Below are 14,233 nucleotides of genomic sequence, written 5' to 3'. Positions count from 1 at the left end.
CCTAAAAGCAAGGCTTGAGCTTGCAGAAGCCCGCGCGGTTGTTCCCACGCTCTGGCTGGGGCTGCCCTAGGCGTCCCCCATCCCACCTCCCAGAGGTGGCAGGGCCACAGAGTTGCCAGCGCTGGCCCACAGCCCACTGCACCGTCACCTTTAAATTTCTTTGGTGCAAACGGCCCCTCTCACTGTGCTTATAAGTGCCCAGCCCCTTCTGTTACATGAAACTGGGTCTTGGTGCCAGGCTGTGCTTTGCCGTCGTCTCGCCTTGGAGCCCTGCTGGGGAGGAGCACAAAGGAAACTCCGTAGAACTAAAAAAACATGAAATCTGACCTCACCATCTTCTTTTTCTGAGCCCCACTCTGCTGCCCGTGCCTGAGGTGATCTGGGAGCGCGAATGTGTTAAGGATTCATCTTCTCATGAGCTGAGCGTGCTCACCTGGACAAAACCCAGATGCTAATACCCGCTCCTGCTCACCCCCCTGCAGATCCAGAGTGTGTTTGGATGTAAAATCAGCACATCCCTATGGTGCAGAGCAGCGTCGTGCTGGTCTACTCGACACAAGATCTGCCACGTAAAAAGCCAGCTGAGTTTTATCACATCTCTTTTGCCAACGGTATTAAAGCTGGTGGAGCGCCTGGGCAGGCATAGACCCACCTGCATGGATTTTCTTGCTGAGGGGTGAAAGATGACCACTTCTTTACCAAAGCATCAGGGTCTGCACAAGGCACTGGACTTCAGTGAGGCAAAAGGAGAGACATCATTAAAGCAATCACAGAAACACAAACACGAAACTTCGGGAGACCCGAAGGACAGATACAAACCATTGTGGCTCCCACAAGGCTTTTCCAACCTTTTCCGTTCTTTCGCAAGTCAACAAATTAGTGGATGTGGGAGAAAAAGCCAACACAGTATAGTGCTGGGAAGTGTTGCCTCTTGCTTCAAGCACTGTGGGGCATCTGGGGCCACACTGGGGGAAGTCCCATATTTCTGGACATTGAGATTTCCCTCCTGGGCATTTCTGGACCCTGATTGTCACTCTGGCTCTGGCCACACGTGCTCTTCCTTGGGAGTGCCCATAGACCGGGCTGTACCCCGTCCCCTCGCCCCCTATCTTCATTCCCCAAGTGATGCCATTGTCATTTGTCCCCAAGCTGCCTGCTGCTGTCCCTCCTTACCTGACTCTTTCCTGAGGGTTTCTCTCCATCTTCCCTTTGCAGACACGTTTGCCAGCAAAGTAGCAGCGACGCAGGACCAGTACGCGGATGCCTCCATCGGGAACGTCACCGGGAGCAACGCCGTGAACGTTTTCCTGGGCATTGGGGTGGCCTGGTCCATCGCGGCCATCTACCACGCAGCGCATGGACAAGCCTTCCAAGTCTCACCCGGCACCCTGGCCTTCTCCGTCACCCTCTTCACCATTTTTGCTTTTATCAGCGTGGGCGTGCTGCTCTACCGGCGGAGACCCGAGATCGGAGGTGAGCTGGGCGGGCCGCGGACTTCCAAGCTGCTCACAACCTCACTCTTTATCCTCCTCTGGCTCTTGTACATATTCTTCTCATCTCTGGAAGCCTACTGCCACATAAAGGGCTTCTAAAGGGACAATCAGAGATAGTAAATATATATATATCTATATGTATCTATATAGAGTGATATATAGGTATAGATATAGATATAACGCTGTGTATAATGAACAGAGAAAGAATAAAAGAGATTTGCCATGTTCACACACCTGCTGACGGAAAGCGGCTTTGGAGCATCCTTTGAACTAGGCAGGACCCCAAAGCCGGCAGGACCCCTCCCCGGGCAGCCGCCCCGGCCAGGAGCCCAGCGGCACGGCCCTCTCTGCAACTCTACCAACAAGAGCGGCTGGTAGCCACCGAGCCCTTTCCCATCGCTCTCTCCCGCCCGCCGGCCCCCCCCTCCCCGCCCTGGGAGGACGGATGCGAAGGTGACCAGGGCGCGTCGGTCCGGGGAAGGCCAGAGTAGCTGGTGAGAAGCAGAGCAGTGGGCGAGGGAAGGAGAGGAAAGCGAGGGTCCTGATGTCCGACCACCATCCGCCTGCCTTCGCCACTTGGGAACGTCCCCTCTGGCCCTGTTGGAGAGAGAAGCGAGAGACCGGACTGAAGACAAGGGGGAAATTGGGAGCTTTCTAAGGATAGAACACAAACCGTTTTCGTCATTGATTTGGGATTAGTTTGGGGTTTTTTTTGTTTTGGCGTGTGTACAACTAGCCTTTCCTCCCCCCCCACCCCGCCTCCAACATACCCCTTGCCTTTCCCCCTCCGTGCTTCGGGGATGCGCAGCTGCAACCTCGTGTCCGGTGTCCTACGCCGAGGCTGTGCGGAGCGGCGGGAGCCTTCCTCCTGCCTCCTCCGCCTCCTCGGGCATGCTGTCGTGGTACTTGTAACATTTGCATGAATGAAATGAACCCTATCTGTATATAGCATCCTATAGCGATAGTCCTTCCAGCCATGTGGGTTGAGCATTGCAGATACAAGTGTTTTCTTTTCACTGGGTTTTATTTATTTTAGTTAGTTTATTTTCGCCATAGATTTTTATTTGTTCGTTTGTTTGTTCGTTTGTTTGTTTCCTCTTAGTGGGGTTAAAAGGAGGGAAAACCGTCCCTGTTCATTGCTCCGCGCACGGGTCCCCGAGAAGCAATAATAGCCACACAGATGTAGGTTTTTCAGGGGAGGAAAACCCACAGCCCGGAGAGTGCAGGCTCCGTCCCCCCCACGGGGCCGGGGTCCTCCCCCGCAGCAGCCAGTCCAGAACATGCTGAAGCCAGCGTGAAAGCCTCCTCTATCCCCAGGAGGTCCTTACGCAAGGTCCCAGGGAGCCCTGGTGGGATGAGCAGTGTCCAAGCCCAAGGGGGACGAGCACGGCTCAGCCAGCACTTCGCCTGCCTCTGCCTTTATAGCCGGTGGCTGCCTCAAAGCCCCTTGGCCCCCTGTGTCCCCAGAGGTCGAGTGACAGCCCCTGTTGCTGAGCGTTAAGCCATCAGGATCAGTCCCCAAAGCTGATCCTTTCCCACAGCCATTTGGAGGCAGAATAATTCAGCGTTAAGGGCTGAAGGGCCGTAACGAGATCTCCCCCCACGCTGCTGAGCGTAACTGGGAAGCGTCCCCCAAGGAAAAAAGGCCACGTTTTGCACTGTCCGAACCTGGAATCGATGGGAGGGATGAGAGAGGGCAGCGTAACTCAGCATCACCCCCCGACTCCAGCAGCGCGGGCTGGGGGTAGCCGGCCGAGGCCGGGGAGGTGTGGATGCGGAGGTCCCCTGGGCGCAGCGCAAGGGGTGACATTGTGCACTGGTGTTCTGGAGAGACGTCTCCTTACCCCACGCCCATCACCAGGCTTCCTGGCATCCCAGCCAGGTGAATGCCCATCCTGCACGTCCACCGGTCAGCTCTTCCCACCCAGCTGGAAACCACATCTGGCCCTTGTACCGTAACCAATTGGCTGGGGTTGTTTGTACTCATTTTGAACAATCTGTGGAAGTTTTAATTAACCTGATGTAAGATCTTCTCCAGGAGTATGAAGTTGTGGGATTATTTTTATTTTTTTCTTCTCAAGCCTTTTTTTCACTTTTGATGCGTTTTGGGGGTTTTCTTTTTCTTTCTCATTGTTTTGGGGGAAGAATCAAACGCAGGCACAGGTTGTTCAGGTTTATGATTACCTTTATGTACAATTATTTCATTTTCATCTGTTTGGCTTCATTGATTTTTCTTTGTGTGTATTGCCCACCATTATAGGCAGTGAGTCCACTAATTGTGATGATCCTTATCAATGGTACACAATGCACAAACAAATAAAGTTTGTAATGATTCCTGATGGATCCAGTAGTGCTCCTGCATATTCTCTATGGAAAACCCTTCCCTCCCCTCCCGTTGTCTCTCTTTACGTTGTACCCATCTCTTCTTTACTCATTGGTTTGCCTTCATTGTGTCTCTGACGCTGACGGGGGTGGGGGGGGGGGGCAACGGTGCCTCCACCCACCCACTCTTGCCCCATCTCACGGCTTTGCTCCTGCTCCATCTCCATCGTGCCTTGGGCTCGGTGTGCTGCCAGGGCTCGCAGCCCGCCCAGCTCTCAGGGGGGATGCAGGAAACCACCCAGGGACAAAGCCGCCGTGCAGCCCTTCTGGGAGCTCTTTTGCTGGGTCCCCCATCGGTGCTGGCTTGCCCTGGGCTCGGGGAGAGCCGTGTATATGCCCCCAAGGTACTCGGCAGCTCTTTCTGCTTGTGTCCTCTAGTCGTATAGAAACGCTCCTGCTCTTGTTCCGCCCTCGCGGTGACTTGCGCTAGGTTAAGCCACAAGCTGATGATAAGTGGGAATGCAAGAGATGCATTGCCGGGGCAGGGTCCAAAGCAGATCTGAGACACACCATGAGGTCACCAAGCAAACTAGGAGCTCCGGCTGCTCCGGGCAGCTGCCTGCCCGTACCCCAGTCTAGTTGCCGTGGGCCGTCTCTGACCCACATGTCTCAACAGAGCTCAGCCAGCAACTGAGGAGGGGAAAAGTCTCTGCGCGGCCCAGGGATGTCACTCCTCCCTGGGCTTCATCCAGCATCTGTTGAGCTGTCCCCAAATAAACCCTCCCCGTGATGCTTCCAAGGTGCTGCGCTGACAGCCGAACTCAGACACCAGCCCTGGAGAGGGATCCCAGGAAAGCACTGCCTTCACCTGGTGGGGCTCTCCCTGCTCTTCCCGGGGGGGCACGTCCGCCTGGGCGCACGCTCCCGGGCTCCTGCCCGCACTCCTGCCCATCTTCACGGGGCACCAGCAGCAGCATCTGGCTTTCGAGCTGCAGGCTAGAAACGTGCCGCTGAGCACCAAGAGAGAGGGGTAGGAGGTGGCTGCTTTAGTTTTGCAGCACGACTGTGTCTGCGGAAGCCCAGAGGTGGCAAAATTCCCGTCTGGCCACTGCGAGGGGATGCGTGGCAGAGCAGGTAACTCACGTGCCCCGGCAGCCAGAGGATTTAACGTGGTCTCTGGGCTGCTCCCACGCAAACCCGGCCCTTCCCCACACCCTACGCTGCTTTTGGCAGCCTTGCAACGACCCCACTCTCCCTGCGGGTGCTCAGCACCCTCCAGGATGAGCGCGGGTCAAGCTTCAGTGCTCATCAAGCCCCAGGCGAACGGGTCACAGCCCCAAGCAGCCGGTCACATCGGTGTGCTTTTCCCAGGCAGTGAATTAATGAAAGCAAAGCAGCTCTCCTGACCCAATAATTACATCTACTGAAAGGTGATGTTGGCATTTTACTCTCATCATTTGCTTTTTCAGAATGAATTGCAGTCGCTAAAGTCATTAACAAGTCGAACGGGACTTGTGTAGCAGCTCGCTTTAACAGGCAGTAAATAACTGTTCTGCTCACAGAGCTTTCCAAAGGGAATGATGGAGCACTGCTTGATTAGGACAAGGCCTAAACCACACAGTAAACACCAGCCTTGTTTATGCACTTTGTTCTCTGCCAGCCATGTGCTTTTCGGCATCTTTAACGAGCTTATGCAAAGCCTGCCATGTGTTTGCCCGGTTGCTCCTGGAGGAGCCACGGATGCGCAGTGAGCCTTTTCCCTGGCTGCTGCCTTGCCGTGCCAGGGAGGGAAGGACCGCTCCACCCAGCCCTGGTCACCCACCCGTGTCCGCAACGCCTGCTCCTCTGCACCAACCTCCTCTTTAAACCAGACCTTCCGAAGGCAAAAGCCTGCGCCTGGCCACACGCTGCCGGCGAGCAGAAGGAGCACAGCCTGGCTCTTCGGTCCCCTCTCTGGTGCCAGTGCTCTCCCATCTCCTCCTCGTCCCCGCCACCCTCCTCCCCACCCTCCCGTCACAAGGGAAGGGCATCGAGCATCTCTGATAAAGCCCCGGGCTCAGGGAGTTGCCAGAAACAGCACTTCAAACCCTCTGCCTCAGTCCATCCGCCTGCCCTCACCCCCTCTCATCACTCCACTAGCCAAAGGCAAGCCTTTCCACGGAAAAGGATGCAGCACGGTGCAAAGGACATTCAGAGGTGGACACCCAAATAACTCAATGGGCCGCTGCAAAGTGCTTGGGGACAAAGGGAAGGAGCACACGGAGCAGCCGCAGCCCTGAGCATCTTATCAAAACCATACCGCCAGCTCTCCAGGGACCAACAGTGGAGGAGGCCAATCCCAGCCACAACCCGAACACACGGAAAAGGTGCAGAAGAGCCAGGACTCTGCAGGTCCCCGATGTCAGCGGAAGCCACAAAGCTGCAGCATCTCAGGGCTGAGCCGACCCAAGGTGCCACCACCCGCCCGCGCCTCTACCAGGGCACTGCGGGGACCGCTCGCCCCAGAGATGCGGATCCCTCGTCTGGAGATGACAACACACCCACCCCTGTGTCACCCATTTCCAGGCAGCCCATGGTGGCTCTGGGGCAAGGGGATATCACCAAGAGTCATTTGTGCATCTTTCCCCCCACTTTCATCACTTCCTTAAAGGACAAAAGGGAAAAAGGAGGCGTTGAGCCCTTTCTGGTCACGAGTCTGGATGCGGTGTATAAACTCACCGTGCTATTTCTGCTACGGGCAGGGAGGGGAGAACCAGAGCCTGTGTGTTATTGTTACAGCTATTTTTAAATGCTTCGGTAGCAATCAAGTGCAACAGTATTGGGGGCCATATACATACCTAAGGAGGAGGCTCAGCTGCATTCCCGGAAGGGCAAGAGCCAGGCATAGCCAGGAAGTGACAGAAAGAGCGAAAACTTAATGCTGGAGGGTGTTATTCCAGGAAAAAACCCTGTATTATTTTTCTCTAGGCTCTTTGGCACCCAGGCCCATCTGGGGAAGCATGTTTGCAGAGCACCAGGAACCCCCCTGGCCTCTCTGGCGTGGGATGACCGACCACACACACACGCATATGCATGCCCAGCGCAGCTGCAGAAAAGCCTGTTTATCTTGTAAAAAAAAAAAAAAAAAAAAAAAGAGGACTTGCGCAGGAAAGCATCCAGAGGCATCTGTATTCTTGCAAAAAGCACCAAGGGACAATAAATACAGTGAGATTCCTCACCTTTTAAGGACTTGAGCCTTCCTCCTTTTGGAACTGGAGGTGCCGAGAGCCTCTGGCCAGCCAGCAACACCCCTCACGCAGAGGGAAGGGACAATACAAAGGAAACGGGCCTGTCTGGCTTTGTTATCAGCAAAGATAGCCAGAAGATTGCTGTTACCAGCAGGATTTGCCGGCTACGGCACATTCCTGAGAGCATTTGAGGGGGCTCCGCGGGGTCTTGCTGTCTCTGGAGCATCCGGAGAACGGCCAGCCCTGCCCCTCAGCGCCCAGTGCCCCCGGGGTGGTTCATCGTTCCCTCCTGCTGGCCCTGCACCCTGCCTTGGCTCCTTCCCACCCTCCCTGTGTGAATGCCAGCTTGGGGCTCCCCTCCCTGGAAGGGCGAAGGAAGGCACTGGGGTGAATGCTGTTCCCGAAGCAGGGGCTGTGGAGCACTGCCGGGCGGCGGAGCCGGGTGCTGCCGGTGGGATGTCCGGCATCGGAGGACATGGGGAAGGGAGAAGTGCCCTGGAGTCCCACCCAGACCTGGAAACCCTCTTTTAGGCACTGCCATGGCATATTCCCCCTGCCCCAGCTGCCCTGGCTGCGGGCACGCGTCTTGATTTCTGCACAGCTATAGCGCAGCCTCCAGCTTCTTTGCCTGTCTGTGGGCACCAACCCCAGGCTTTATTTTTGTCTATTTGATTCAAAATAGCCCTCAATCTGTTGTACCGTGCTACGGCACCTCTCCGCCCCTCCCCGCATGCACCCCCACCCCCAACAGCGTGAGTTCTAGGTAGCGGTGGGAAAGACCACTAACAAGGCACCAAGGAGCTTATGCGACCTGAGGTTGGGATCCTCCGGCATCCGCCTGGAGCCATCTCAAGGCCCCAGAATGGCCGTCTGCGTGCAATGATAGGCCAACTGTGGGCTTGCTCTGCACTGGTATCCTCTTTGGAGCCTCTCCGCATGCCCTCTTCTTCAGGCTCCCTGCAGAGGAACCTTCTCCGTCCCTCCTTCTCCACAACCAGGGGCTTCCCATGTGCGACAAGGCTCCTCTCTCACTTGACCCAACAGCAACACTTGTTAGCTCAGGTTTGCTGCCTGTATCTCAGGGCAAAGATTACCCCCTCCAAAAGATGTCTTGGACTTGAGCCCCTGCAAGCAAAGGACCGTGCCATTTTCCACGCAGCAGAGGCAAACGTCAGCGTGCTGAGCTCTTCTGCTCATCACCCAGGCACCATTACAGCCACGACTCACAGGCCCTGGTTTTATTGTGCCGCTATGCTTCACTCATGGGTTTTTCGAAGATTAAACATTTCTGCTGAATTTCCACTGTTATCAAGTCCCACATATGCTCCAACTCCACCCCCCACCACCACCCCAACCCTGCCTCTACACTTCCAGAGCAAACTAATTGCTTTAGCTGAGGGTTTAAGGTCCACCCCGACACCTTTCTTTCAAAATGGACCCTGTTCTTGGTGCTCTAAATATTCTGAAACTTATCTACTTGCCTATAAAGCCTTCCTGCCTCTGCTTAAAATGGCTAGAGTCTAAGTCAAGCAACTTGGAACAGCTTGGGATGCTTATCCACCCTCAGAGCTCCTCAACCCTTGCAGGACACGGAGGACCATCACGAGGCCTCTCCCTCTGCACTCCTGACCTCTCCATTGAGGTTGGATTTATTTCTTCTCCTTTATTCCTAACTCAGAGGAGTCCCTTGCAGACGACGGCAGGGTGAGACCTGCACGGGGTAAAGCCTTGCTCTGTTTTCTTGATGAAAATTGCCATGGCAGTCCACGGCACTGTCAGCACCGGGAGCGCGTGCCCCCTGCCCCAGCCCTAGGTGGGCTCCTCGCTTGCAGAAACCTGAGTTTCTGGCAGATGAGCTTCTTTGCAGAGATCCTTAGAAATGCGGAGAGCTGCTGAGGGACTGTAAAATCGCCGCGCTAGCGCAGGACAGATCAGATCCTGGTGGTGCAAATGTGTCCCGGGTTGCTGCTGGGCTTATTTGGGAGCGTTCATGAAAGCTTTTGCCAACTAGCGGCTTTGTAACTCCCGGGGATGCAGGAGCTGCACAACCCGATTTCTCCTTGCTCGGTGTAACGCTGAGATGGCTCCCTTACCCCTTGCTTTCAGCTGTAGCCCGCTGCGTCTCCCTGGCCTTGCCCGGCAACAAGAGCTGTCATTAGATGCCCCTCGGCTGAACTCCCGCCGTACAGATGAAAATGAACTGATGCCTGTTTTCTCTTCATTTGTTTGCCCCATGTTGCTCCCTTCATCTTCCGAGCTCTTGAGAAAACGTGCTCCCGTGGCAAGCCGTGCGGGAGACCCGCTCGTCTGGCTCTTAATCAGGAAACAGGCACTGCTCCTGGCAGCTCCAGAGAGCAAAGGATTGCGATAATACCTTTTACATTAGAGTCGCTCTGTTAGCAAGCAAGAAAACATCATTTATGTGTTCCCTGGTGACAACTCAACTTCTGACAACACTTGTCCAGCTTCTTTTTTCCATAACGCGTTAAGCATGGGGAGCCACAGCTCTGCAAATAACCCAGCTTTGAGGACCGCCTGTTGAGGACTTTTTTCAGCAACCCAGGAAAGCGGTGTTATTTGTGGATGAAGGGGAGAAGTTGGTGACTTCTTCTAAGCTTCCTAGCTCCTGCTGGAAGAAGCACACACGTGCTGGTAAAAGCCACAAAATGCCGAGTTTGGTACGACGCAGCCCCCTGTATCCTGGGTCTCTGTGCCAAAGAGACACGGCAAGAGGTTGTAAAATCAAAACCATGACTTCCTGAAGACCACCCAGCAGTGATGGGCATCTTTATACCTGCCACTGTCCTTAGGACACCCGGAGAGGTCTCTGATCCGCCTGGTGTTCACCTCATCAAGCAAGAAGGAGGTGGAGGACACCACGCACTACCTCCCCCCGCCCCAACAAAGAAGCCCCCAGCATATTCCCAGCAAGAAGCAGTCAGAGCGCCAGGGAGCACAGCTGGCACCAGGACTGCTCACATGTCTCAAAGGCAGCAGGTTCCCCGTGGGACTCTCTCCTCGCTGCTCTCCACAGCGCTGCCCGCAGCTCAGCATCCTCTCCTTTGGCTCGGCCTGGGCTGCCCCTGCTTCTGCAGGAGAGCATCAGCCTTGATTTCAGTCAGAGAGGGAACAGCGGTATTATCCTGAAGAAGAGGGAAATGAGATGAGAATTAGTCAAAAAAACCCAACAGTCGCAGTAATTTAGAACCATTACTAATTGTTCCGCTGTAATTAAGTGGTCCGGTTATCTTGATGCTCGAGTGACCACTCCAGTTCTCAAAAGCCATTTCCGCACACTTGAAACGCGGGGACAGCAAGCGCTCCTCCTTCTGGAGTAGAAAACGGGCTGTTGCTACGAGCTCGGAGAGGAGGCAGAAACGCATCTGTCTTGGCAGAGACGTAATTCCGATCAGCAGCTTCTTCCACTCTCCCGCTCAGGCGCGGAGGGAAGCGCAGGCAGGGAGCTGGCAGCTGCCCGCGCAGCCTGTGCTGGGGGTGCCGGATGCTCCCCATGGGTGAGGCAGCCCGAGGGGGGTTTTCAATCAGTTTTTCAATGGCAGGACACAGGAGAGAAAGAGCTCAAAATGACTCGCCGGCCCTAATAAGCGAGGGGGACGGCTAGTGGGTGGATGCATCCCCCGAGGCACGGCAGGCAGCTGGTGCGGTGCTGGGGCGCAGGCAGCCCGGTGGGCACCCCGTGGTGTGGCGGTGGCTGGGGACGGCACTGCCCGGGCAAGACTGTCCTCTGGTATTCTTGATGTGCCGGAGCATGACAATGATGCACTCCAAAAATGATGGCTCACGCTTTCCTGCTGTCCCCTTTCTCCTGCCCAGCCACACACCGCCCTCACCCACCACCTCCTGTGTCACCTGTCATCCTGTGCGTCCTCCCCCCTCCTGGCTGCAGGGCACTCTAGGGCAGACAGACATCTTTGTGCAAACCCTGTTGAGAAAGAGAGAGACAGAGAGAGAGAGGAGATCTCCGACAGCCCAACGTGCCACCCAGTCCCCATGATGGGGACCGGGCAGGAAGACCCCAGCTGGGCAGAGCCAAATTTTTGCCAAAGCAGGGCTGAAAGGAGAGTTTGAAGAAGGCTTGCCTGGAGATAGAAACCAGAGTACAGGTCATAAACTCAACCCCACCTTCCCTCTTGCCGCCTGGCTCCACGAGCCGGCGCTGCCCGGCCGTGCAAAGCCACTGTGCCGGTGGGTGGCCCCAGGCTCCACCACCGAAGCCTCCCCCCATCTCTCTGTCTCTCTCATGGTTTCTCGTGAGTTCAATGGCACAATGCAGCTACACTATTTGAAAAGCCATAATATTTGTGGGTACGACTCTTTTATTACCGTCGATTTATATATATATTTGTTGATAAAAGAGGTCATCTTGGGAGACGCTCGTAGTCTACTGGGAAATAATTATCCGATGCTGTATATTCTGTACATGCTGTATAAACAAAGCGAAATATTTAAATCGAAATGTTGGGTGGACTCGGTGGAAGGGGAGGTTGGGATCAGGCGAGCCCCTTCCTTGGGCCACCCCGGGCTCAGGCTCGGGGTCCCCGGCAGAGTCACCATCCCGCCGGGATCTCGGCTAAAGCAGGATCCGGCCACGGCGCGAGGGCGAAGCCTGCGGCTCCCTGGGTGCTTTTTTTCCCCCGGGGAAGGTGAAAGGAGACGGCTTTGTGGGCAAAAAGCAGCCGCGCTCGATCTCCCTCCCGGGGCAAAGCAGAGGACTGGGTAAGGGCTTTGTCTGCCATAAGCTACCGAGCACGGCAAGCCCGCCATCGCCCGCCCGCTCCCCTCCGCTCCTGCCCGGGCTGGGAGCCCTTCACCCGCCACCCAGCGCCACATCTCTCAGCCTTACGGTCACAGAGAGACGGTTCCCCGCCGAGGGGATACGTCCAGCAGCGGCACAGGCTGGCTCCCAGCATCTGGCTCCTCCGACTCCTTTCCGTGCTCATCCCCTGCCTCGGCGCCAGACGCCCTTCCCCGGCGCGTCGTACGGCAGCGGCCAGCTGTGATCTTCTAACCTGACACACGCTGTTAGAAAACTTGTTTCATGTTTTCTGTGGTATCGATCTACGACTTTTGAAATCATTGGAGACAGTTGTGGTAGCCTAAAAATTGTGCTGAGCTCATATATTTTTATATTTGTGGTGTTTTCCTATTAAATAGAGAGTAGTGAACTAGTAACCCTATAGCTGAAAGTGAACTATTCAAAATAAATATACGACTGCGGAAAATATTTGTAAAAATAATTTATTTGAAATATTCTGCCAAAGATAGCTCTCTAATGATCTGTAAAATGTCGTTTCTCTCTTTTCGCTCTGAATGTCATTGTGAAAGCACCTTTCTCCCCACTATCTTTTGAAGATTTGCTTTTTTGTATCTTTAAGGGCAAAGAAATAGGCCAATAATTTTTTTTTTACCGGAGCAGTAAATAGGGTAGTAGGGAGAGGCACGAGACACCTTTATAATGGTGATAAACGGGATCCAGTAACAATCACTCCGACAACCCGGTTTCTCCTGTAGTTCCTCTGGCGGACAGGTGGGTTTTGGAGCCCGGGATGTTCTCCAGAAGCTCTGTCTCCTCGTTATTTACAAGCCCAATGCCTTTATTAGCCCCATAATAGGCACCATGGCAGGTGGGTGACCCTGGCTCGGGGCTTTGTGGGGCTTCAACATGACAAGGTCGGGTGGCTCCAAAGCCATTCCCGCAATGCCGCCCGGATCCGTCCCCGTCCCCGCATGGGGACAGGGGAGACCCAGCCACCGCGGGACACGATACCTTAGCAAGAGGATCAGTCCCTGCCGGGATGCAGTTAAACAGGGGCACGCACGGCCCTTTACCAGGGCGAAGCTGACCAGATTAGTCTGTTTGGAATTTACAAATTTATTTATTTTTTGTTAATAGGCGAAAAAAACCCCACTCTTATTACCCTTCTTCATTTCTTCCTCTCAAAAGAAATTTTCAATGCTAGGAAAAGCCTTCATTATCTTCTGTGATCCCCGAGTCTGTTGCAGTGGAAATACATCCTCAGCCACATCCGTTCGGCTCCACCGTATCAGAGAGATTTTTTGGCTCAGGTTTTGGTGGGGGGTTTGGTTTTTTTCCCCCCGGCTTCGGAGCGGATTTGTAGTTTCTTAAAATTCTCATTCGTGAAAATCCGGAGGAATTAATTGCTAATAAAGAAACAAGGGCCCAGCGAAGGGGCTTCCGGGCGCGACTCGACTTCGGGCTCGCCCAAGGTCAGGCAGGTGCGGTGAGTAAATGCTTTGTGGGGCCTTGGCGCCCAGAAGTGGCGATGGGCAATGCCATTCCCAAGCCGCCAGCAGCGCCGTCCGGTGTCTCCGGTGCGGCTGTCCGGAGCGGGTGGCACGGTCCGCGGCCGCGGGAACCCCGTGCCAGGCAGTTTCTGTTCCGCCCTGCAAAATGAGCCCGCCGAATCCGGGGTTCCCGTCACCAGGAAACGCGAGCGAGCCGGGGAAAGACAATTGTGAGAAGAATTGGGTTTCTGATCACTGTGCATTTTGTTAATTAGTGAATTCAAATAGTTTTATTTTTACCAAAATACAGATAATCTTTATTCCAGTAAAGACAACTGTTGACTTGAGAGATATATATATATAAATATATATATTATTTGAATGGTTTATATCCCGTTGCTCTAACTACATAAAATGGAAACATGTTGCAAGTTGTGTCATTCCGATGTACAAAATAAATGACTTTCCCCTGCATGCTGCCTGGGTATGTTGTGATTTGAATTACGAGTTATATTTGAATTGCCTTATTCAAGAGGTTGTGTGTTACCTAACTGGGGAATGACCTGGCACTGTTCATCACATTACATGTGTACTTGATGCTGTGTTATGTCAAATTCAGATGAGAAGTCTGTCATCTCTGTATTTTGTGGGAGACCTTCTATCTTGTTAAACTGTGATATGTAAACCTCTCATTGCCTGAAATAGTCAGAGTTGTATAAATCAGTGTCTTCAGCTCCTTTCCTAATTTTATCACATTTCCTAACACAAAATATAGATGTTTGTAAATTCTTCATTCACTTTGTCTATTTTTATGTATGAGGCTTTTTTAATCTGGCAAAGGAGTACGATAAGGCAGCTTCCCCTGAATTTTTCAATCAAGGCTCAGCTACATTTCTATCCCTCGGCAAGATGCAACAACCAATT

The 14,233-nt window shown here is 54.0% G+C and overlaps 1 protein-coding gene across 7 annotated transcripts in view; it reads left to right on the top strand.

The window, feature by feature from the left end:
* The window catches only part of SLC8A1 (solute carrier family 8 member A1), a 146,344-nt gene extending 132,277 nt beyond the window's left edge, over nucleotides 1-14,067 (top strand). For all 7 annotated transcript variants that reach the window (XM_054195161.1, XM_054195160.1, XM_054195157.1 and 4 more), the window contains one exon: nucleotides 1,216-14,067. In XM_054195161.1, coding sequence (XP_054051136.1) covers nucleotides 1,216-1,592 — 377 coding nt within the window. In that variant the 3' untranslated portion in view covers nucleotides 1,593-14,067. The remainder of the gene's footprint in view (nucleotides 1-1,215) is intronic.
* The last annotated feature ends 166 nt before the right edge of the window (nucleotides 14,068-14,233 follow it).

This window comes from Rissa tridactyla, chromosome 3 (genome assembly GCF_028500815.1).
Source record: "Rissa tridactyla isolate bRisTri1 chromosome 3, bRisTri1.patW.cur.20221130, whole genome shotgun sequence".
NCBI classification, from domain to species: domain Eukaryota; kingdom Metazoa; phylum Chordata; class Aves; order Charadriiformes; family Laridae; genus Rissa; species Rissa tridactyla.
Note: the sequence above shows the minus strand (reverse complement) of the source record. Positions and strands in the feature narration are given on the sequence as shown.